The sequence below is a fragment of the Octopus sinensis genome, linkage group LG3, assembly GCF_006345805.1.
Source record: "Octopus sinensis linkage group LG3, ASM634580v1, whole genome shotgun sequence".
Lineage (NCBI taxonomy): Eukaryota > Metazoa > Mollusca > Cephalopoda > Octopoda > Octopodidae > Octopus > Octopus sinensis.
Genome location: NC_042999.1, coordinates 15,403,349 through 15,429,905, shown reverse-complemented (window position 1 = coordinate 15,429,905; position 26,557 = coordinate 15,403,349). Strand labels below are relative to the sequence as shown.

The following is a 26,557-nucleotide window of genomic DNA, read 5'->3' as shown; positions in this document are numbered from 1 at the left end:
GTTGTCCATAGTTATCCTCTTTCTCTTAGATTTTTTAAGAGATATTCGCATCAGCAGGACAAATGATCTCTATAGAAGTACATGCTTCTCTTTGTCTGTCCCAAACAACTACATCCATCCTTTTATGTTTGCTCTTGGTAACAGTTTTGATGAGAATGCTCCATCAATATTCCTCATGTTGATGTTTATCTATGTATTCAATAATTGGGATGAAGTGAATCCTCTATTTTTATCAGAGGAAAGTTTTTTAGGTGGGGACGATGGAACTGTATATTGTTTCAGTGATGACATGTTGCATTGAGAGGTAGTACTTTGACATTTTGGGGTAGGTGCAGACAACAAATGGGATGTTTCCATAGAAATGTGATATAAGGCGGTGAGCTGGCAGAATCGTTAGCATGCCGGGTGAAATGCTTAGCGGTATTTTGTCTGCTGCTATGTTCTGAGTTCAAATTCTACCAAGGTCGACTTTGCCTTTCATCCTTTCGGGGTTGATTAAATAAGTACCAGTTATGCACTGGGGTCGATATAATCAACTTAATCCATTTGTCTGTCCTTGTTTGTCTTCTCTGTGTTTAGCCCCTTGTGGGTAGTAAAGAAATAGGTATTTCATCTGCCGTTACGTTCTGAGTTCAAATTCTGCCGAGGTTGACTTTGCCTTTCATCCTTTCGGGATCAATAAATAGAGTACCAGTTACGCACTGGGGTCAATGTAATCGACTTAATCCCTTTGTCTGTCCTTGTTTGTCCCTTCTATGTCGAGCTCCTTGTGGGCAATAAAGAAATAAGAAATGTGATGTAATCAACATTTTCAGTTGTTTCTTAGGGCCCTAAAGGTTTTACTGTCTCTTTTATTTATTAGGTATTTTGTGGTAATCTCCTGCTCTTGGATTGCAAATGCATGACCTTCATAATTTGATGTGTTATAGAAGTCACTAGTCCAAGAATGGGCATGCCTCATGTCAGTATCACTGTCAGCCTTAAACCATTAGCATTTAAACCGGCCATATCCGGCCAAAATATTCTCCCTTGTTTTATGTTTAAATTGGTCAGATCTGGCCTCTCACACCAGCCCTACTATATAATTCTAAAAAATGAATAGTTACTTCATCAAAATCTCAAAGCTATGAGATAATGCAGGGTTAATTGAAAACAATGTGAATAAATAAGCATTACATTTGACAGAATAACGTGAAGTAAAAAGTACCATCCGAACGTGGCCGATGACAGTGCCACCTAGACTGACTTCCGTGGCGGTGGCACGTAAAAAGCACCATCTGAATGTGGGCGATGCCAGCGCCGCCTAGACTGACTTCCGTGGCGGTGGCATGTAAAAAGCACCATCTGAACGTGGGCGATGCCAGCACCGCCTCGACTGACTACCATGGCGGGGGCACGTAAAAAGCACCTTCTGAATGTGGGTGATGCCAGCGCCGCCTAGACTGACTTCCGTGGTGGTGGCACGTAAAAAGCACCATTCGAACGTGGCCGATGCCAGCGCCACCTTGACTTGCTTCCGTGCCGGTGGCACGTAAAAAGCACCAATCCGATCGTGGCCATTGTCAGCCTCGCCTAGCACGTAAAAAGCACCCACTACACTCTTGGAGTGGTTGGCGTTAAGAAGGGCATCGAGCTGTAGAAACACTGCCAGATCAGACTGGAGCCTGGTGCAGCCTCCTGGCTTCCCAGATCCCCGGTCGAACCGTCCAACCCATGCCAGCACGGAAAACGGACGTTAAACGATGATGATGATGATGATAATGACTAAAGGGTTAAGGCAGCAAGCTCGCAGAATTGTTAACATGCCAGGCAAAATGCTTGGTAGCATTTCATCTGTTTTACATTCTGTGTTCCAATTCCACTGGGGTCAAGTTTTCCTCTCATCCTTTAGCAGTTGATAAAATAAGTACCAGTTGATTACTGGGGTCACTGTAATCAACTGACCGCCTACACAGAATTGCTGGCCTTAAGCCAAAATTTGAAGCTAATATTACTGTCAGCTTTAAGTCTTTGAGAAACCCATACAAAATCTGATACTGCGATATGTATGCATTAAATTGTGTACTAAGAGACAGAGTTACAGAATAAATAAATAAATATCTATATTGAAGCAATCAACATTTAACTGAAGCTGTACAAATGTGTAAATGCATAGACTGGCAAATGTAAACCTGTCCTCATTTGAGCATGTACCTGTGTATACACAGAGACTACATATATACACATATATATGCATACATATATGTGCATATACTTTACAATCATACACACAGTGATGTGGTGTGTGTGTGTGTGATGTACAAACATCAGATAGATGTTGGCTGAAGCTAGATGTCAGGTAATTTTGCTTTTCTTATTCACTGTTTAACACTGATTGAGAAACAGATTAACTCTCTAAAGGCGTTATCTATAATATAGCATAACCTATTACTTCAAATAATGAGTACTTTAATCTGGATGTGAAAGCATTGTTCTCAGAAGCAAAGACTTGTGTGTGTGTCTGTGTGTAAAATCTGATGCACACATTTGAAGCAATACTAGATAAAAATATTTGTCTATGTATCATTCTTGATGTATATACACCAATGAAAGGTAAGATATTGTGTACTATCATCATCATCATCGTCATTTAACGTCCGTTTTCCGCGCTAGCATGGGTTGGACGGTTCGACCGGTGTCTGGGAAGCCAGGAGTCTGCACCAGGCTCCAGTCTGATCTGGCAGTGTTTCTACAGTTGGCTGCCCTTCCTAACGCCAACCACTCCGCGAGTGTAGTGGGTGCTTTTTAAGTGCCACCGGCACAGGTGCCAGGGAAGACTGGCATCGGCCACGTTCGGATGGTGCTTTTTATGTGCCACCAGCACAGGTATCACAACTACTATTTCCATTGATATTGTGTGTATGATTAACTCTTTTGTAACTGGATTTATTTTGAGATGCTCTGTGTTTCTTTCAATTAATTTTAAATATAACAAAGAATTTAGTAAAATAACTTAGTTATCATTCAGCTAGTGTTAGGAACATAAATTGTGACCAAGATTTGGTGGAATATTTTAATTCAGAAATTATGAAAATGAGACATTTGTACTACAGAACCAGAGGTAGTTTCAGCCAGGTTGGTATCAAAAGGGTTAAAGAGGTTTTAAGCAATTTTACCTCAAATGAATATCACAATAACTGGATTGCCAGCAGTTGCCAGTGGCTTGAAGTTCTTTATCAGGGCATACTTCCCTAATAAAAGTGGAGTGTCATTGACAGGGCCTCTCCCTACTCACCTGGAACTTGCAGATATTTCACCATCATGCAGTATCCATCCACAGCAAGAATGAGGTATCTTACTGATGGCACCAGAGATAGCAAGTAAGCTCACCAGTATAAAGACACCACCACACCTATCTATGATTTCTGCACATGCACCTATTTTACTGCACCAACTTCAACCTGCCAAACCAATCTACATCTCCACTCTACCCTATTCAATGGTCTTCAATGTAAAGGCATGTGGTTAGGTGGTTAGGTTATTCAGCTCTCAACCATAAGCTCATCAGTTCTCTACAGACAAGCCAAACTAAATCCACCACCTGTAAATAGATCAGCCATCGTGATTGTTACCTGTATCACCTCACTGGCACTTCTGCTGGTGACGCGTCAAAACATATTCGAGTAATATCATTGCCAGTGCCGCTGAACTGGATCCTGTACAGATGACACATAAAAAGCACCGTTTGAGTGTGGCCGTTGCCAGTACCACCTGACTGGCCCTCGTGCTGGTGGCATGTTAAAGCACCCACTACACTCTTGGAGTGGTTGGTGTTAGGAAGGGCATCCAACTGTAGAAACTCTGCCAGATCAGATTGGAGTTTGGTGCAGCCACCTGGTTCGCCAGACCTCAATCAAACCGTTCAACCCATGCTATAAAGGTGTGTGTGTATGTGTGTATATATATATATATATATGTGTGTGTGTGTGTGTATGTATATATGTATAAGTATTTTGTGTGACATTTCTCCAGTCAAGTTAGCTGGCAAAAACGAGTGTGCCTGTAATTTCAAAGAGCCAACCTTGTCACATTCTGTGTCACACAGAATCTCCCTAAGAACTATGTTAAGGGTACACATGTCTGTTGAGTGCTCAGCCAGTTGCATATTAATCTCATGAGCTGGCTATTCAATTGACATTATCAACTAACTGACTTTTGTTTGTTGTTTTTATTTTTATTCAATGACCAGTGATGAACATGAAAACACACTAAAGCCAAAAAAGTTCTATTCAGCCACATCTTAAGTTATGTTGCCTATATTAGTTTTTTTCTACTTTTCCATTTTTAGTTCTATAAAAAGCAAAATATCATTTTTAGATAAATACTGTCATTTTTAGATAAATACTGGCCACCTAAATAAATCCTTGTTAATCGTTTGCTTTATGACAAATAAAAACATCTCTGTTGTTCAAACAAACCCACACCCACACAGAGCCACAAGCATCTGCACATACACCCCCACAAAAAAAAAACCCCACTCGCCTTAACTGATAAGAACAAACAAATATCAGTAGAAACAACACCTTCTTCAGAAAACCACATACTCCACAGACAACCCAAACTAAATCTACCACCTGTAAATAGAATAGCCATTTCTCAATTCTCTAATCTGAGGAGTCCCAGGCTGGGAGTGAAACCACAAAATCACTGGTCTTTGTGGAGCGTTGAAAGTTCCAATACCCCAAAATAAATATGCACCAGCCTACATATGTGTGTATGTCTATGTATATGTGTGTGTGTGTGCACGTGTATATATATGTATGTATGTATAGGTATTTTGTTCATGAGGCTTGCAAGATGTGATCTTCCAGTAGCGTGTGCTGCACATCCCAAGTGGATATGAAGGTGTTTCTTGATTTCTTTCCATTGATACATTTTGGTTTCGGTGCATGGAAAATCTGACAAGTTCAATCCGCAAGAGACCGCCGAGGATAACAATGAACAAGATAGAGTGATGAATTGGATAGATCTGACAAAAGTTGGAAATCAGGTGCTGCAAGCCGAATGACATTGAGAGATAAGGGGAAGGAATTTACCCGAGAGCAGTGGTCCAAGCTGACTGATTAACTGTTTTATACACGTATACGAGGGTGTGTGTGTGTATATATGTGTGTGTATATTTCTATGTATACATATATTACACACACACACACACACACATATATATATAAAGGTATATCTATATATATATATATATACACACATATATACATTTACTGATATATATATACATATACCTATACATATATATTATATATATATATCCATATATATACATACATACATTTATATATATCTATATATATATACATATATATATACATATGCACATATATCTAAATGTACACATACCAATATATATGGATGTGTGTGTGTATATATATATACACACACACATATATCTAAATGTACACATACCAATATATATATATATATATAAATATATATATGACACTATTTCAGTGAATTCAAATTAAGAAGCATTAAAATCATATATCCTAGACTGACGGGGAAATATTCACACACATACAAATTTATAAATATATATTCTCTTGGATACATTGTCAAATATGATATTTCACAAGTGATTATTTCATCATTTGAAAACAAATTCAGATTTATTATTAGAAAGTTATCTGTGATACACTATACTCGTTGGATATTTATGCTATAGTATTTTTTGAAATGTCTATTATCATCAAACATGATGCGATGCATATACTTCACTGAAATTGTGTTTTCTCTTCTACTATCATATTAATATTATTGACGTATTATCATGTCTGACACTTATTATATATTGTGTATTGTACTTCACATTCTTTTATATTAAAAAGTGATTGGACAGTATTGAAGATATGAGTTCAGTAGGGTAGAATATTTCATAGAGTGATTATCAAACTGTTTCTTGTTCGCAAAAGCTTTTATTTCCCAGTACTAATTTTTCTATTTTCATAAGTCTGTGAATGTATTTGGAAAAGTTTGTTTTTGTTTTGTTTTATTTTTATTTTAATTTATATATATATATATATATTTTTTTTTGGCATATGTGTGTACAAGATGTGATTGCTTGTGTGTAGTCTGTGGATTTAGTTCTCATATTCTCTGTTCAGCTTTACAAAATAGATATATTACAGTGTGTATGTATGTATATCTATCTCTCTATCTATTTATATATATATATATATATATATATATATATATATATATAATATATATATATATATCGAGGAAGGTGAACACTATCAGTGATTTAATGTCTGTCATAAAATAAAATATATCAATAATCGTCTCTCAAAACTGAAACGCTGCATTTTGATATATACACACACACACACTCTCTTTCTCTCTTTACAATTCTTACAGATACATATTTAAGTTTACAAATCTACATGTGTATATGAGTGTGCATGTATATGTATTATTGTGTGTATGTGAATATAGATATCCATCTGTGTGAGTGTATGTATATCTATATATATATATATATATATATATATATATATATATATATATATATGAGTGTGTGTATACATGTACATGTATACGTGTGCATGTATATGTATATATTGTGTGTATGTGAATATAGATATCCATCTGTGAGTGTGTATATATATATATATATATATATATATATATATGAGTGTGTGTATGCCTGTACATGTGTGTGTGTACACATAGATACATACGCACACATATATTATTTGAGTGAGAACAAAGACAGAGTTTAGTATATCTATGATGACCAGTAACAACTGTTTCGGTGCCACCCTGTTTTTAATACCATTGCACACAAAAGTACGATGTGGAAAGTGATGTAATATTTGTACTTTTAAACATTAGAGTGGCACTCCATCAAAAGGTGCATCCTCACATTGTGTGACTGTCAGGCATTGTATGTTGCTTATATCAGGAGAAAGAATAAGAATAAGAATGATGGACAGTACCTAGACAGTAATAATAGAAATCAAATATTGAATTAGAAGGAGAAGAAGAAAAAGAAGAAGGTATAAAGGGTGTGGTAGGCTAATTATAAAACCACTTCATCATTGGCAACAAAACAAACAATAATCAAGTGAGAAAAAGTGTTAAAAATGAAAATGACAGTATAGAAAAGTGGATCTCCTGATTAGGAGACTGAGGAAATGATATGATGATAATATTCCTAATGAAAATATGAATATGTAATAATAATAATAATAATCCTTTCTACTATGGGCACAAGGCTTGGAATTTTGTGTGTAAGAACTAGATGATTATATTGACCCCAGTGTTTCACTGGTACTTAATTGATTGACCCCGAAAGGATGAAAGGCAAAGTTGACCTTGGCAGAATTTGAACTCAGAACGTAGCGACAGGTCAAATGCCACTAAGCATTCCGTCCAGTGTGCTAATAATTCTGCCAGCATGCCACCTTTTTAGTAATAGCAATGATGATGATGATGATATAGGGTGATGATAATTTTTTATACTGTAGGCACAAGGTCTGAAATTTTTTTTTTTTTTTCATCAACCCCAGCGCTCACATGATACTTATATTTAACCCTTTCGTTACCATATTTCTGTTGAGATGCTCTGTGTTTCTTTCAATTAATTTTAAATATAACAAAGAACTTAGTAAAACAACTTCGTTATCATTAAGCTCGTGTTAGGAACATAAATTATGAAGCAATGAAAGGCAAACTCAGTGTCAGCAGCATTTGAGCTCAGCATGTAAAGAGGATCAAAATGCCTCTACGTATTTTACTCAGCATGCTAATAATGCTACCAACTCAGTACCTTATTTAGAATATTAATATTAAAAACCAAATGAACATGGAATTAAGAATCAAAATGAAATTAAAATAAGATTGGATGAACTAGTATAAAGCTACAATGGAAAAATATGAGAACGGTATGGTATATAATTTTTGTTTCTGTAGGGGTTCCTTGAGACATGTAATTTATTTTAAGGGTTACACAAGGGTAAAAAGGTTGAGAAACACTGCTCTGATAAGGCTGAAAGCATCATAATCTATTCATGTATCCACCAGTAGCCTCGAGTAATTGAAAGAAATAGAAACAAAGTAATGTTGGGAATTAACCATTTGTGGTATGATAAATGGAATTGGTATCGACTATGAGAAGATGGGGCATCCTGGGCTTGAAGATGTATAAAGACTTAAGAAATAGGTAAAATATGAATGTGCAACAGAAAACACATGTGTTTTAAAGGAGGTATGAAAAAGAACTGCTAAATCCCATTAAAAAGTTCCCATAAGAGGTAAAATGCAATGTAAGACAGAGTAAAATGAAGTGAAAATGAATAAAATTAGATAAAAGATCAATGTCAAAGTGTGATGCTACTACACAAATTTTAACTTGTTTCGGTCATTAGACTGTGGCCATGCTGGGGTTCTGCATTGAAAATTTTTTTGTTGAATTAAATGTCAACAGTACTTATATTAATTTAAGCCTGGAGAACGCCATGATAGACCGTTAGCTCCTACACGCATTTTTTTTCTCTCCTTGTTTCTTTTCTGTGTATCTTTCTATCGAAGAGCGTAGGCTCGAAACACAAAAGACTTGTTCTATTTCTATTCCTGAGCGCCATACTAATACATTTGTTTGTTTGTACTCCACCTGCCTTCGTCTTTTGTTTATTTTCGTAAACCTTCCCGTTATATATATATATATATATATATATATATATATATATATAGTTGAAATTTACAGAAAAACAAAAGACAAAGACAGGTGTATAAACAACAGGCAAGTGTATTAATTTGATGCTTGGGAAGGTGAGAAAGTCTTTTATGTTTTGAGCCATTGCTCTTCAACAGAAAGGAATAAGAGAATGAATAAAACTTGTGGATTTAGTGGTCAAATATGGCGACTGATTGTGTGTGTGTGTGTATATATATATATTATATATATATATATATACAAGCACACACACAAGGGGCTTCTTTTGGTTTCCATCCACCAAATCAACTCCACTCACAAGGCTTTGTTTGGCCCAAGGCTATAGAAGACATTTGCCCAAAGTGCCATGCAGTGGGACTGAACCCAAAACCATGTGGTTGGGAAGCAATCTTCTTACCTTACAGCCATGCTTGCACCTAAAATATACATGGAATATGCATGGATATTGTAGTTAAAAATTGAAATATTACTGATAGAGTATAGTGTCAATATAACATAGAAGATTTGGAATATGAAATGTAAATAAAAAATGTAAATCATATACATCTGTATGTAAACATATGTATGCAAATATATACTTGTTTGTGTGTGTTGTGTGCATATATATATATATATATTTATATATGTATATGCACACATCTTTATATTATATAGACATATTCACAAAAACACATACATATATAAACACACAGCTATATGTGTGTGTGTGTGTGTGTATACACATAAATGTATAGAGACATATACTGGTAGCTCGATAAACTAATAGATGTGTGATAGAGCGAAAAATAGTTAGACATTCACATGGCAGGTCTCAGATGTGTTTTTAGTATTGGATACTTTTTCCTTCTCTCTCTCTACTGCCTCTCAATTGTTTCTTCAATACTTTTTTTTATCATCTCTTTGATAAAGGGTATCACCCAAAATGTCAGATTTTTTTCCTGCTTCTTCCTTTGGTATATTAATCTTCATTGTTAACTTATTTGTTTACTGTTTCTTTTGCTTTGTATTTCTATGCTTTTCAGGCATATATTTTCACTTGTCTGATTCCATACAGTATTTTTGTTTGTTTACTTCCTCTTTGCCTCAAACTTTACTCATGTTATTTGTATCATATCTAAACGTATATACATACATATATGTATATATATACCTGTCTACATATATGTGTATATGACGTTAAACGATGATGATGATGATATCTGCACATGCACACACACACATCTTTATATAGACATATTTACAAAAACACATACGTATATAAACACACAGTGTGTGTGTGTACACATAAATGTATAGAGACATATACCAATAATATATATATATATGTGTGTGTAGAGAGAAATGTATGTATATATATATACATATATATATGTATAGACATATGTGTGTGTATATGTATGTATAGACATATGTGTGTGTATATGTATGCATAGACATATGTGTGTATGTATATATCATATATATGCATGTATGTATAGACATGTGTGTATATATATATATACATATATATATGCATGTATGCATAGACATATGTGTGTGTATATGTATATATATATATATATACATATATATATGCATGTATGTATAGACATATGTGTGTGTATGTATATATCGTATATATATATGCATGTATGTATATATATATATATATATATTCCATGTAAAGATTCTAGTTCTTCAATAACAGCAGTAATACTCTTACGAGTTGTCAGTATCTGTATAACTTCATAGCATGAAGTCTAAGCTAAACCTCTACCATGTGCTGTTGCATATTAATATCATCTTAAAGAGCAGAGGCTTAAAGATCCTACAGGAAACAAATAAGAGGGATTTTCCTTTATTGTTTCTCGGTAGTGCATTGTTTGTACAGCATCATAAGAAAACCTAAGACTAGTAGTTTTGGCTGGGTATCTCTGATGCTATAATTTCTTCAGTTCCTATGACTGATTTGTGTAATATGCATTTAGTTTGTAAATCTGGTTTCAAAAGTAATTAGGCATTATCTTTCTTGTATTATTCCCAAATGGGATAAGACATATTTTTTACCTGTCATGTATTAATGTGTTTATATATATATATATATATATATATATATATATATATATATATATATATATCTATCTTTCGAAACGTAGAGTAGATGAAACCATAGCGACTGAAGAAGGGGTTTTTTCTTTGTGTTAATTGTCCTGTACTCTATTTTTTTGTTGTTTAAAAAAATGTCCAGTTCCTTTGGTTTGTGTCTATGTTTTCATTTCTCATTGTGTTCGACGTCCTTTTGGTGTCCTGTACTCATATATGCGTGTATATGTACATGTAGAGGTAGGTACGTACATATATGTTTATATATATGCATATGTTTTATTTTATTTATTAATATATATATATATATATATATATGTGTGTGTGTGTGTGTGTGTGTGTGTGTGTGTATCATCATCATCGTTGTTTAACATCCGCTTTCCATGCTAGCATGAGTTGGACAATTTAACTGAGGACTGGCAAACCAGATGGCTGCACCAGGCTCCAATCTTGATTTGGCAGATTTTCTACAGCTGGATGCCCTTCCTAATGCCAACCACTCCGAGAGTGTAGTGGGTGCTTTTACGTGCCACCAGCATGGGGGCCAGTCAGACGGTACTGGCAACGACCTTGCTCCAATTTTTTTACTCATGCCACCAGCACATGTACCAGTAAGGCAACGCTGGTAATGATCACGTTCGAATGGTGCCTTTTATGTGCCACCGACAATGAAGCCAGTTAGCTGCTCTGGCAGTGATCACACTTGGATGGTGCTCTTAGCACCCTACTAGCACGGGGCACGAGTGCCAGTAAGGCAACGCTGGTAACGATCACACTCAACTGGTGCCTTTTATGTGCCATTGGCACAGAAGCCAGTTAGCCTCTGTCAATGATCACAGTCGTATGGTGCTCTTTGTACTCTGCTAGCACGGATGCTAGTCATCGAATTTGATTTCGATTTTCGATATATATATATGTATGTATGTATGTATGTATGTATAGCTAAATTTAATATACATAGGTGTGACTCTTTACTGTTTAGAAGGGTATGTATTCAGCTTTGTCAAGAACTTCATCTAGTAAGTGTACACATGGCCGTGTGGTTAACAAACTTGCTTTGCAAGCTCTTGGTTTCCAGTTCAAGTCCATTGCATGGCTCTTGGGCAAGTGTCTTCTACCATAGGCCTGGGTCAACCAATACCCTGTCAGTGAAATTTGGGAGATGGAAACTGTGCAGAAACCTATCATATGTGTATGTGTATCTTTGTGTTTGTACCCCCTTCCCCATAAGTTGACAACCAGTGTGGTCTTGCTTGCATCCCTATAACTTAGTGATTCAGCAAAAGTGACCAACAGAATAGATACCAAACTTAATAAGTACTGGGCGCAGTTTGCTCAACTAAACACATCAAAGCAGTGCCCCAGAATGGCCACAGCCAAGAGAGAGTAGTAAATAAGAGAGAAAAGGTGTTGTTTTGTTGTTGTTTTTTCTTGTTCATTCTTAGTTCTTCTCCCTTACATCTTGTATCTAGTTGTTCTTACATAGTTTGAATTCATTTTGATCTCTTCAAATGGTTCCTTGTGTGTGTGTGTTTGATGCAGAAGGAGACAGAGAGAGAGAGAGAGAGACTGCTGAAAGGTCAAGGCAATTAAGTTTTATGGTCTTTGTGTTCTATGCTTTTTTAGCATCATGTTCCGTTTTATGATCTCCCGATATTACTATCCAAGTTTGCATCAGCCTATTGAAGTAAAGTATACGTCTACTTGAAAACTGTAAAATCTCAGTCACCTGAGAATTGTCAGGCAGGCGAACACACAATTGTCAAATAGTTTTCTTTTTATTTATTACTGCAGACTAAATAACACCTCAGATAAAGTCATTAATACATACTGACACAGGTATAGCTGTGTGATAAAAAATTTGCTTTGCCAACCAACGATTCTGGGTTCCGTTTCATTGTGTAACACGTTAGGCAAGTGTCTTCTTATATAGACCTGAATCAACAAAAGCCTTGTGAGTGAATTTAGTAGATGGAAACTGAAAGAAGCCTTGTGTATGTATGTGTGGAGGGTGAGGAATGTTACTGTCTCCTTGCCTTGACTTCACATGATAGTTGTAAGGAAGTGTCACTATCACGTAAGCAAGTGTCCTTCATTTCCAGTCTTCTGAGATATGTCTGATCATGGGGAAATATTACCTTACCTGGAAACAAGTGAGGGTTGGCAACAGGAAGGACATTCTGCCCACGCGAGCATGGAAATGTGAATGTTGAAACAATGATGATGATGAAATTCTTTACAATCTAAAACAATTCTGTCTTCATTATAAAGGGCAAAAAAATGTAGATAAAATTCAACGATCGCCAAATCCCTCAAATCTTTGTGAAAGAACAGAAATTTAAAGCAATTAATAACTTCTTGACTTTTGGCAGCATTCATCATCATTTAATGTCCACTTTTCCATACTTGCATGAGTCAAACAGAATTTGTTGAGGCAGATTTTTTACAGCCAGATGCCCTTCCTGTTGCCAACCCTCACTTGTTTCCAATTAATGTAATATTTCCCCGTGATCAGACATGTTTTACACAGAAGACTGGAAATGAACAACCTTGTTTGTATGATGATGATGATGATGATGCTTATTTACCACCATCATACAGTATCTAGACAAGGGTACATACAAACATACCTATATACATGTACACTTGTGCTGGTGGCACGTGAACAAAGCATTCGAGCGAGGTCATTGCCAGTGCCACAGGACTGACTCCTGTGCAGGTGGCACATAAAAAACACCATTTCGAGCGTGGCCGTTGCCAGTACTGCCAGACTGGTCCTCATGCCGGTGGCACGTATAAGCACCCACTACAATCTCAGAGTGGTTGGCATTAGGAAGGACATCCAGCTGTAGAAACTCTGCCAGATCAGATTGGAGCCTGGCGCAGCCATCTGGTTCACCAGTCCTCAGTCAAATGATCCAACCCATACTAGCATGGAAAGCGGATGTTAAATGATGATGATGATGTACACATACATAACTGCATGTATGTGTGTGTACATATTTATATATATACACATACATACATACAACAAGCTTCTTTCAGTTTCCAGCTACTAGACTGACTTGCAAGGCTTTGGGTGGCCCAGTGCTACAGTAGAAGACATTTGCCCAAGTTGTTGTACAGTGAAACTGAACTGAAAACCACATGGCTGGGAAGCCAGCTTTTTAACTATACATCCAAGTCTGTGAGAAAAATAAATGTTAGTCCTAAACACAACTCTGTCTCTGGAAGATTGTAATAGAAAGTAGGAAATAAGAAAATTACCAGCCCACTAATCCCAAACTATATTCTATATTATGATGTTGTGCCAGTGCCGCCTTGATTGGCTTCTGTGCCGGTGGCACGTAAAAAGCACCAACTGATCGTGGCCGCTGCCAGCCTCCCCTGGCTTCTGTGCTGGTGGCACGTAAAAAGCACCCACTACACTCACAGAGTGGTTGGCATTAGGAAGGGCATCCAGCTGTAGAAACACTGCCAGATCAGACTGGAGTCTGGTGCAGCCTCCTGGCTTCCCAGACCCTGGTTGAACTGTCCAACCCATGCTAGCATGGAAAACGGACGTTAAACGATGCTGATGATGATATTGAATCATTTCAATGCGACCAGACTTTGAAGAACCATCTGGTGTATACTACTTAATGGAGACAACATGTTGAGACACAGATTGGATATACTGCTTGATGCCCTAAGGTGACACCTACTAAAACAATGTACTGTAATCTTGACAGCAGAAACCTTAGTTTGGTTGACAGAAAGCATGTCCCAGAATCTTTCAAAATGTATCTTCCTTAACTCACAGCTTTAATATCAAATCTTGGGAATGTCTTGCAGAAAACCATACTTCCTGGTGCTCTAGATTTACCAAGAAACAACATATAACTGATTAAATTAGATTAGTGTAATCATTCCTAGCCACAGTTTAATTTTAAATTTTAATTTTCTAGATTAAAATAATATTTTCTTAGTTTAAAATAATATGGTAAATAGATATATTTATTAAAGTCTTTTGCTGCTTTACTCTTTTACTTGTTTCAGTCATTTGACTGCGGCCATGCTGGAGCACCGCCTTTAGTCGAGCAAATCGACCCCGGGACTTATTCTTTGTAAGCCCAGTACTTATTCTATCGGTCTCTTTTGCCGAACTGCTAAGTGACGGGGACGTAAACACACCAGCATCAGTTGTCAAGCAATGCTAGGGGGACAAACACAGACACACAAACATATACACATACACTTATATATATATATATACATATATATGACAGGCTTCTTTCAGTTTCCGTCTACGAAATCCACTCACAAGGCATTGGTCAGCCCGGGGCTATAGCAGAAGGCACTTGCCCAAGATGCCACGCAGTGGGACTGAACCCGGAACCATGTGGTTGGTTAGCAAGCTACTTACCACACAGCCACTCCTGCGCAAAGACAATATACTTTTACCGTTATTTAATATTATATTTATTCCATCATGCTTTTTTTTAATTTTATTTTATTTCATATTATCAAAACTATATATATATTTTCTTTTTTTTTTTTTTCAGAATAACGATGAGAGCACATTTGCAGGCTACGTGTACGATGCAGTCTGGGTGTTTGCCTATGCTTTGGATAAGTTATTAAAAAGTAACCCAAGTGCATTAGAAGCTCTTCATACACCCGCAACAACAAGGTCAGATATATTTTAATACCTTATCTTTTCTTGAAAACAACAGCTGATGATGATCATTATGATGATGATGATGGGGAGGGGGATTTAGCAGTAGTAGTAGCGGTGGTGGTGATGATGATGAATTGAAAAACAATTAAGGAACTTAAATTTAAGATTACACATATAGATAATAATTTATTTAAGAAACAAACAATTTTGAGGAAGTCTTCCATTTTTAAGTCATTCCATATGAAGTAGGAATCAGTTAACCCTTTCATTACCAACCTGGCCGAAACCGGCTCTGGCTCTGAGTACAAATATCTTGTTTTCATAAGTTTTGAATTAAAATCTTCCACCAAACCTTAGTCACAATTTATGTTCCTAACACTAACTGAATGATAACTAAGTTATTTTACTAAATTCTTTGTTATATAAGGTTGTCCCAAAAGTTCATAGAAAGTCTTGGAAAATAATGGTCTTTATTTTGAGGAATAATTTTTGTTGTTTTTGTTAGTACTTGGCGAGTAAAAATTCAATTTTCGCAAGTGTTTACGAACTTTTGGGACAACCTAATATTTAAAGTAATTGAAAGAAATATAGAGCATCTCAAAATAAATACAGTAACGAAAGGGTTAACTGTGTCACCTTTTCTCTGTGTGGGGACATGTTGTTTGCTTATAAAATTCAGACTCATTCTAATGGGAAGCAGATAGTATTCTTTTACTTGTTTCAGTCATTTGACTGTGGCCATGCTGCAGCACCGCCTTTAATCAAAGAAATCAACCCCAGGGTGTGGGAGATAAAAAACAAAGCTGGCCTTAGCAAGATTTGAACCAAGATTGTAGAGAGTCAAAATAAATACCATAAGACATTTTGTCTGATGCTGTAATGATGTTCCAATCCAGTACCCTTAATAATTATAATAATGGTTTCAAATTTTGCCACATGGGCAGCAATTTGGGTGGGGAGGAGATGAGTCGATTACATTGACCCATCTACTATAGGCACAAAAGCTCAAATTTGGCGGGAGGGGATAAGTTGATTACATCAGTCCCAGTGCTTATTCTATCGGTCTCTTTTGCCGAACTGCTAAGTTACGGGGACGTAAACACACCAGCATCAGTTGTCAAGTGATATTCGGGGGGACAAATGCAGACACACAAACACACACGTTTATATATACATATATACGATGGGCTTCTTTCAGTTTCCGTCTACAAAATCCACTCACAAGGTTTTGGTCAGCCCGAAGCTATAGTAGAAGACACTTGCCAAAGGTGCCATGCAGTGAGAATGAACCCGGAACCATCTGGTTGGTAAGCAAGCTACTTACCACACAGCCACTCCTTTAACTTTTTCTCTGACATGCTAGCAACTGTGCCAGCTCACCACCATATTAAGCATAATATTAATGGTTTTCAATATTGGTGCAAGGCTAGCAGTTCCTTTTAAGGGGAGGGTGTTGACTGATTACACTGACCCCAGTGCTCAACTGGTGGTTTATTTTTTGGCTCCCAACTGGATGAAGGGAAAAGTTGACCTTGGTGAAATATGAACTCAGAGTGTTAAGTGCCAGGAGAGATGCTACTAAACATATTCTGCAAAAGTGCTTGCAATTCTACCAGATTGCAGCCATAATAATAATAACACAAAACCACAACAATAATAATGATAATAATCACAATTAGTCACATGTTGAACATCTGAACATCACTGTAATGATGATGTCATGATTTAACACATGATAAACATCTGTTTCTTATATATGAGAAACAGGCATATGGTAAACATTTGTTTCTAGTATATAGGTGTAAACATGGTTGCTTTCCAACCACATGGATTCAGGTTCAGTCCTGCTGTGTGGAACCTTGGCCAAGTGTCTTCTTCTATAGCATTGGACTGACCAAAGCCTTGTGAGTGGATTTGGTAGAAAGAAACTGAAAGAAACAAGCCAGCGAGCTGGCAGAAGTGTTAGCACACCAGGCGAAACGCTTAGCAGTATTTTGTTTGCCGCTACGTTCTGAGTTCAAATTCCGCCGAGGTCGACTTTGCCTTTTATCCTTTCAGGGTTGAATAAGGTCAATATAATCGACTTAATCTGTTTGTCCACTCTGTGTGTAGCCCCTTATGGGCAGTAAAGAAATAAGAAACTGAAAGAAACTTGTTGTGTGTGTGAGCCTTTGTGTCGTTTGTCCCTCACCAATGCTTGACAACTGGTGTTTGTTCGTTTACATCTCCGTAACCTAGCTGTTTGGCAAGTAGAGTGATAAAGTAAGTACCAGGCTTTAAAAAAATTAAATACTAAGGTTGATTCACTCAACTAAAAAATTCTTCAAAGTGGTGCCACTGTATGGCCATGGTCTAACGACTGTGGTCATATAAAAGATAATGAGAGTAATTTTTTCACTTTTACTTTTAACAGGAGGTAGGTTTTGTCATCAGTTTTGGAGTGGGTTGACTTATTTTCCATAAGATTCCTCCCATAGAAACAAAATTCATTTGCAGTGGTGTTAATAAAGGGAGTTAAGACGATACTATACTTTTGGTGCCACATAAAAGCACCTACATTGATACCATGTATAATGCACCCCTGCCAGTTCCACATAAGATGCGCCCACACTGGTGCCACATAAAATGCACCTGCATTATCATCATTTAACGTCCGTTTTCCATGCTAACATGAGTTGGACGGTTTGACCAGGGTCTGGTAAGTCATAGAGGCTGCACCAGGCTCTAGTCTGATTTGGCCATGTTTCTACAGCTGGATGCCCTTCCTAACGCCAACCACTCCATGAGTGTAGTGGGTGTTTTTTACGTGCCACCAGCACAGGGGCCAGAGCAGGCTGGCAAGTGGCCACGATTGGTTGGTACTTTTATGTGTCACCGACACGGACGCCAGTCAGGTGGCACTGGCATCTGCCACGCTCGGACGGTGCTTTTTATGTGCCACTGGCACATAAATAGCACCTGTGCTAGTGCTACGTGTGAAACACCTGTGCTAAGCCACATATAGAGCATTCATTCTGGAGCAAAGACAGAAGCACCCAGTACACTCAGTAAAGTGATTAGCTTTAGGAAGGGGCATCAAGTTATAGAAACCATGCCAAAACAGGAGCAGGTGCAGCTTTCCAGCTGGCCACCTCCTATCAAACTATCCAACCCATGCCAGCATGGGAAACAGACGTTAAATGATGACAAAGAAGAAAAAGAAGTAGGAAGCAGAAGAAGAAATAGAAAAAGTAGAAGTAGGAAGCAAAAGAAGAAGTAGGAAGCAGAAGAAGAAGAGGTAGGAAGAAGAAGAAGAATTAAGAAGAAGAAGAACCTATATCTTACAGATACATATTTCATAGTATAGAGAAGAAAAGTTCAATTGAAGCCTTGCAGAATTCCAATGCAGAAATGTGAGCCATCAAGTTCAATCTGCTAAGAGTATTAAGTGATATTCTCTACAATAAATGTTATTTCTTTCATATGATGGGATATAACATTTCATTAGTGTTTCCTAATAGAACCAATAAAAACAAACATTTATGAATATGAATGTTTATAATTGCTTTAATAGCTAATAATACCTTAGGACATAGTTATTATAACAAGTAGTACGTACACTTTTCATTATAGTAATAGTGCTGTAAGTAATGTCATCCTGACTATGAGAGATATCAAGGAAGTATATTTCCTTTGCTCAAATTCAGCAGCGCTGCATTTTTCGACATTCTACTTTAGATATCTTATTAACATCCAAAAATATTGAAAAATTAAATCTAAAACTATTTTATAGTTAATGTCTTTCTCACAAAAGAAATATGGTTTTTCTTTCATTTTAATTTTTTTTTTTTTTTTGGTCTTTTATTAGCAGTTGCTGTTGAAATTCAAATTGCTGATTAGCTTGTGGGAATTGAAAATAAAAAAAATAATAATAATAATAAAATGAAACTAGTGCAAATAAAAGAGAAATCTTCTTTAGAAAACCAATTATTAGCTAACTGGGTTATGGTTATTTTCTTAATCTGAGTTCTCGCAGATATACAATTTCATTCAGTGTTGATTAATATAATTTAATGCTAATTTCATGCATCTCAGAAAGGCTGATAATTATTATTTTCTAACTATTTAATATTATATATACATACATATATATATATATATATAGCTATAGGCACACACACATCAATAGAGAGAGAGAGAAAGAGAGGGATATAGCTTAGGTGCCAATTGAAAGCATAACCTTGTAGCTTTTATAATGCTTTCAGTAACTGTTTCAAATGTCAATGTAGAGGTAAGAATACATAGTCAGCCTCTTAATGTTCTCATGCTTTGGCCCATTCAAATGCGGAGGATGGTCTGCACAAACAGTTAGCTGTTGCTGATTTTCAGCTATGTAAACTGGAACAATGTAAAATGATGTGACATACACAGGGGCAGAAATTGAACCCAGTACATTATGGTCATGAACCCAACACTATCTACTAGGCCATTTGCACTCATATATATGTGTGTGTTGTAATAAACATGAACTAAATGGATAATTTGGGTATTACTACATGCATATCAGTATCAAATATACAAACATGATTAAGTATTTACATATATATGTGCACGTGTATGGGTGTGCATGTGTGTGTATGTACGTGTGTGTGTGCATGTATAAACAAAATGGGAAAGTACTCAATATTGAAATTAAGGTTGTATAATTTATAGGAAGCAGAAATTTCATAAATATTTATGACATTTTCTGAATATTGGCAATAATAATAAAGATTTACCAAGTTTCAATTTCCAATAATATATTCATGTAACCCATGAAAAAATTAATATTAAGCAAAGGAATATATATATACTTTCCCCCCCCCACACACACACACACATGCACGAGTGTGTTTATTTGTAGATATGTATTATTGGAAATTAAGCAGAATTGGACAATTTGCAAGCACAAGCAGGCTCTCATACTTCTGTTTAATTCCATCAGTGAAGAATTCTTGAGGACACAGACACGAGAACACCAGTAAATGTGATCCTAAAGCGTTCAGGGAAGGGACCATCATGATGATATGGAGGAACTGACTGGCACTCAAGGCATCCCCAGTAAACATTAGAGCAGCTAAAATACAAGGCCCTTCTTGGTTGTGTAGCCCCTGTGCAAAACCAGACATGAGTATGCGCTTATGACTTTATATGACACAGCCTGTAGGAAAGAAAGAGAGGCACTGGTGAAAGCAGAGAGAGCATTGGCACTGCAAGCAAACTGTGGTCTGATGAAATGGAAACAGGTACTGAATGGAGTGTTCCGTAGTAGGACACCTAGAAGTGGAAGCTAATATATTACTGGTATTTAGGTGCTGGCTTGGCTGTGTGGTTAAGGATTTCACTTCACAACCATGTAGTTTTAGATTTCAACCCACTACATAGCAACATGGGCTGGTGGGGACGCTGGCAATGGGTAGTGTCAGAGCTATGCCGTCGGAACTTCAGTTCCTGGTAGGGCCACCCAAAGCGGATTGGTCTGACACCGAGTGGTATTAGGGCCACAACCCGGCAGATGGGGCTCTGGTGAAAATCCTCGGAGTGTCTGTTTCAGCAACTGGCGGCTCCTTGTTTGGTTTCTGCAGCAAACAGGATGTCTCTACATGCAGGATTATTGGGGACCACTTGTAGAATCCACATATTCCCACGAAACTTCTTCCAAGAATTCTCAATGGCGAATACAATGGCAACATTGCCTGTGCCGATGGAACCGTGACTGGCTCACTATCTTCAGTGAACTGGCGCAGGACCATCGTGTGTGGGCTGCCATGGTTTGAGATGCCTCAAGAGTGGTAGAAGAAGCCGACTCAACCTGTATTGGGCTGAAGGGTGCAACAACAGGCTCAGTTTCTGTTTTGTTCTGTCAGAGAATTCATGATGGCACAGGCATGGGTTTACCTGTTAAAGTGACACCAAAGTGCTCAGTGCTGGGGCCACCACAGGGTGTCCCCTAAACGTAAAATATCTTCTACATTATTCTTGAGCCATCCAAAGCATTCTGATTGAGATTTGCTTCACAGATATTGAACAGGAACCATTGCACATGTGTGTGTATATGCAGGGCAAGATTAAGACCCATAGGGGCTCTAAGCACTTTAAAGGTTTTGGTGCTCCCATATATATGTAATTCAAAATATAAACAATAAATTACAAACCATAAAATAAATTTTTATTTTTTAAAATACAACAAAGCAGTAAGATGAAAAATAATATTTGCTTTTGTATACTTTCACTTTATTTATATTTAAAAAAAATTCTCCTACTTTTTTTAATTGCAAAATCTTTGATCAGATCCTCAAAATTAATCTTACACTACACACTTGCTTCTATACTTAGAAGCAATAAGGTATCCCAAGTATTATTTTAACAATTTTAAGGTGATTTTTTTTTGTATCATCATCATCATCGTTTAACGTCCGCTTTCCATGCTAGCATGGGTTGGACGTATGACTGAGGGCCGGTGAACCAGATGGCTGCACCAGGCTTCAATCTTGATCTGGCAGAGTTTCTACAGTGGATGCCCTTCCTAACGCCAACCACTTTGAGAGTGTAGTTGGTGCTTTTACGTGCCACTGGCATGGGGCCAGTCAGGCGGCACTGGCAACGACCTGCATGTGCTTATTTTGCTTAATGTTTAATTCAGTGCTGTGTATATGTGTGTGTAGGTATGTGTTTGAGTATTTCTGTGTCTTCATATTGTCTCATATGGCAAAAACTGTGACAAGTCAGTGTTTATTCTGACATAAACAATCTGTCCCATAGCTCATGATTTCATCCTATGAGAAGTAGAATTTTAAAAAAAAGTCCTTCCTTGAAAATCAAGGGCTGACAACAGGAAGGGCATCTGACCATAGACTACTAACTCTTATCTAAGCCACACCAGCTTAGGAAAAATAAAAACAGATAGGCGCAGGAGTGGCTGTGTGGTAAGTAGCTTGTTTACCAACCACATGGTTCCGGGTTCAGTCCCACTGCGTGGCACCTTGGGTAAGAGTCTTCTACTATAGCCTCGGGCTGACCAAAGCCTTGTGAGTGGATTTGGTAGACGGAAACTGAAAGAAGCCCTTCGTATATATGTATATATATGTATGTGCGTGTATGTTTGTGTTTGTCCCCCTAGCATTGCTTGACAACCGATGCTGGTGTGTTTATGTCGCCGTCACTTAGCGGTTCGGCAAAAGAGACCGATAGAATAAGTACTGGGCTTACAAAAGAATAAGTCCCGGGGTCGAGTTGCTCGACTAAAGGCATGCCCCAGCATGGCCGCAGTCAAAATGACTGAAACAAGTAAAAAGAGTAAAAGAGTATGTAACAATAGTTGTGATGATAAAGATAAGTCCAGACAAGAAGAAAAGGAAAGTGAAAGTAAATCGTATTTGTACCGAGAATGTAAAGAATTATAACTAAATACTGCAGGGTATTTTGTCTGGTTCTCTACCTTTTCTCATCTGCAACACCATTTTTCATTGTGATTAATAAATAATAATTCTATTTCATATTGTTATTCTCTTTAATTGCTTCAAACACTGTCTATACCTATTAATATTTATTAAACGATGATATAAAGGAAATTACAGCTGGCTATGTTAATTGTATATCAACTAAAGTGACAAGGATTCATATTCTATCTCCAGTGAAGAAATATGTCCTTGCTGGTTCTCAGCCTTTCCTAGCTCAATACCCACTTTCACCTAATGGGGTTTTACAAAAGTCCTTCATGTTTTACAAAAAGAAAACAAAAAATACAGCAGATTATTTAATCTAAGTGAAATTAATTTTACATAGTTGTTTATTACCCATATGTTCTTATCCTACCCCATCTAACATGTGCCATGTTTTAGACATTTGTGTGAACTAGTGCCACCTATAACAAATCTTAATGAGATTTTACTGACAAAATTATATTGGACATTTTTGCTCAATGGTCTGCTCTTATTTAATCCCAACTAAGAGTTTTTGAAAATGTATTCAGAATATGAATTAGTATCAGTTACACACTGGTGTCGATATAATCGACTTAATCCATTTGTCTGTCTTGGTTTGTCCCCTGTGTGTAGTCCCTTGAGGGCGGTAAAGAAATAAGAATGCCTGGTCCTAATATTCTACTGGTTTTACATTCAAACTGGCCACATCCAGCCTCTCATTCTAAAAACAAACAATCATATCATCAAAATCTTGAAGCTTTGAGATAATGCTTGATTAATTTAAAACAATGTGAATAAATAAGCATTACATTTGACAGAATAATATGAATGCTAAAGGGTTAAACAGTTTATTGTGTTTCGCTCCTAAACAATTATTTTTATCATTAATGTTTTTCAGTCAGCTAGTACAATACATCAATGAAACCAAGTTTGATGGTGTATCTGGTCACATAAGTTTCCAAGGAGGTGAACGCATAGGTACAATTAACATTCTACAATATTTTCACAACGAAACCCGTCTCATTGGTCAATATATCCCAACTATCCACACGAATCCTCGCATAAACATCCGTGGTAGCAACCATATTGTAGATTTAGAAAATGAAGAAACAGATAACGGAATTCTTCGGCTTTACAAGAGAAAGGTGCGCTGGCTCTCACCAAATGGGAAACCTCCTGCAGATGGTAGGCAAAATGGTTAGTTTTCATTTTCAACTATTATTTTTTATTATTGTAATTATTATTATTACGTTTAAATATTTGTTGTGCAAGATTTTTTATGTGAAGTCGTGTGTTGAAACAGATATTGTTATATTTCGGAATGGTCATTTTGCCAGTTTAGCCAATAAAAACACACGCACTATATATTTGGTGTTATTTTGCTTCAGTGTTATTTATTTTTTACTGATGCGGTCAGAGGAGTGTGACGAAAGAACTCTGGCCGAAATAAGATTAAGATTAATGTAAAAAATAAATAATACTGAAGCAAAATAACACCAAATATATAGTGCGTGTGTTTTTTATTGGCTAAACTGGCAAAATGACCATTCCGAAATATAACAATAATTATTATTATTATTTTCCATCTAAATATGGCTAACGAAGGTTGACGATGGGAAAGATGGATTCCTTTGCAAATACCGATAGGGCACAGAAAGTGTGTCAATACCCAGCTGGAGAAGATGTTCTCCTGGGACTACAAGCTACAGTAAAATCCACCCTCAGTGGTTAGCCATATTCAGATGGCAAATATACTTCACATTGTCGTGCAGTTACTGTCTATACCTCGTTCAGAGATTTATCATTATTATTATTATTATTATTATTATATGATCTTTAAATTCTTCCATTCTGTCAAGAAAGTGATTATAGAATTCTCATTTCTGAATATTTAGATATGTGATGTTCCTGAACTAATGATGAAAAATTTTTTTGGTCTATTGACTTCAATCTTTCTTCCTTTTTTTTTTTAAACTTTTATTTAGTTTTATTGTTGCTTGTTTTTTTCTTTGTTTTGTTTGTTTTTTAAAATATGTCTGGTTTCAATTCATCAAGCGCAGTGTTATTGTACAACTTGTTTGCATCTGTAGTTTAATGTTAATGCCGGAGCCCTCTGTGAAATGTGTAGATTTATCAGTTCACTTTTATTCCACTCACATATGTACATATATATACATGTCGCCTGATGACAGATTGAAATTAAAGAATTCCAAACATTTTACAAAGAGTAAAAAGAAAAAGAAAACGCAAAAAAAGATGAAATCAACTGTCAGAAGAACATTATCAACATTGCAAATATTAACTTGACCTAACAACTGAGGCATATAATTGTTAATAACCTCATCTTTCATTTTAAAATTTTGTATGCCATATTTTGTTAAGATTAATCTCTGAATTGAACAGCTTGTAACTTATTCATACATATGTATATATGCGTAGGAGTATATGTATATTTGTGTATGTATATATATATAATATATATATATATATATATATGTGTGTTTGTGTGTATATATGTGTATATATATATATATATATATATATATATAGCTTGATAGATAGACAGAGACAGATGGAGGGATGGTCAGATGGACAGAAGGATGGACGGGCGGATGTGTATGTGTGTCTGTGAAGCTGACAAGTCTCTGTATCACTTTATTTTCTAAATCGATGTTACTTTTGAGACTACAATCATTTAAGTTGATTACTTTTACTCCCCATTACTTAAAGTTTCTTCCTAGAGAGGCAATCATGAAAAAGATCTCATATGACTAAAACATATCAATGTCTAGCAAAAATACCTCGTTATTTCAATTAATCAGGACTCTGGTGCATCATCTCATTTTAACAATTTAGCTTTGTTAAGCATTGTTCAATAATACTTACTTCTTTCTTAATATTATTACCACCATCTCAGTTAATTAGTTACTATACCTGCTACATTATCACTTAATTCAGTACATGTGATTTTTTTTTTTCCTAAGCTGTCAGCCTTGCCTTTTTTAGGGCTTTCCTTAATTATTCTTCAAACATATTTATCTTACGTTAATATCAATATATTCCCAATTAATTAAAGTTATTGTATTTGTTACATTATCACTTAATTAAAATTCACACACACACACACATAAACATGCAAATGTACATTTATATACGAACACACACTCATGCATAAATTTATGCATGCATACATGCATGTATATATACTTGTTTGGGAGTGAGGAAAAGGAGGAGGCGAAATGCGCAGCCGTTTTTTGTCTGTCGTTACGTTCCGAGTTCAAATTCCGCCGAGGTTGACTTTGCCTTTCATCCTTTCGGGGTCGATAAATAAAGTACCAGTTACGCACTGAGGTTGATATAATCGACTTAATCCCTTTGTCTGTCCTTGTTTGTCCCCTCTATGTTTAGCCCCTTGTAGGTAGTAAAGAAATATATATACTTGTTTGGGTGCAGGTTGTGTTATAGATAAGAGCATTGAGATTCTGTTTTAGAAATACCATTTTATATGTTCCTGATTCAATGTTTGGACATATACATATGCAAAAGTAGGGCTCTTTAAGAGACTAAATCGAATATAGTTTTGAAAATAGAGACAAAAATGATGAAGTTAAATAATTCAGAGAATCCATACTGTTCTAATTATATCTC

The 26,557-nt window shown here is 36.4% G+C and overlaps 1 protein-coding gene across 3 annotated transcripts in view; it reads left to right on the top strand.

The window, feature by feature from the left end:
• The window catches only part of LOC115209184, a 662,850-nt gene that overhangs the window by 571,767 nt on the left and 64,526 nt on the right, over positions 1-26,557 (top strand). For all 3 annotated transcript variants that reach the window (XM_036500873.1, XM_036500871.1, XM_029777425.2), the window contains 2 exons: positions 15,352-15,479; positions 23,808-24,106. In XM_036500873.1, coding sequence (XP_036356766.1) covers positions 15,352-15,479; positions 23,808-24,106 — 427 coding nt within the window. The remainder of the gene's footprint in view (positions 1-15,351; positions 15,480-23,807; positions 24,107-26,557) is intronic.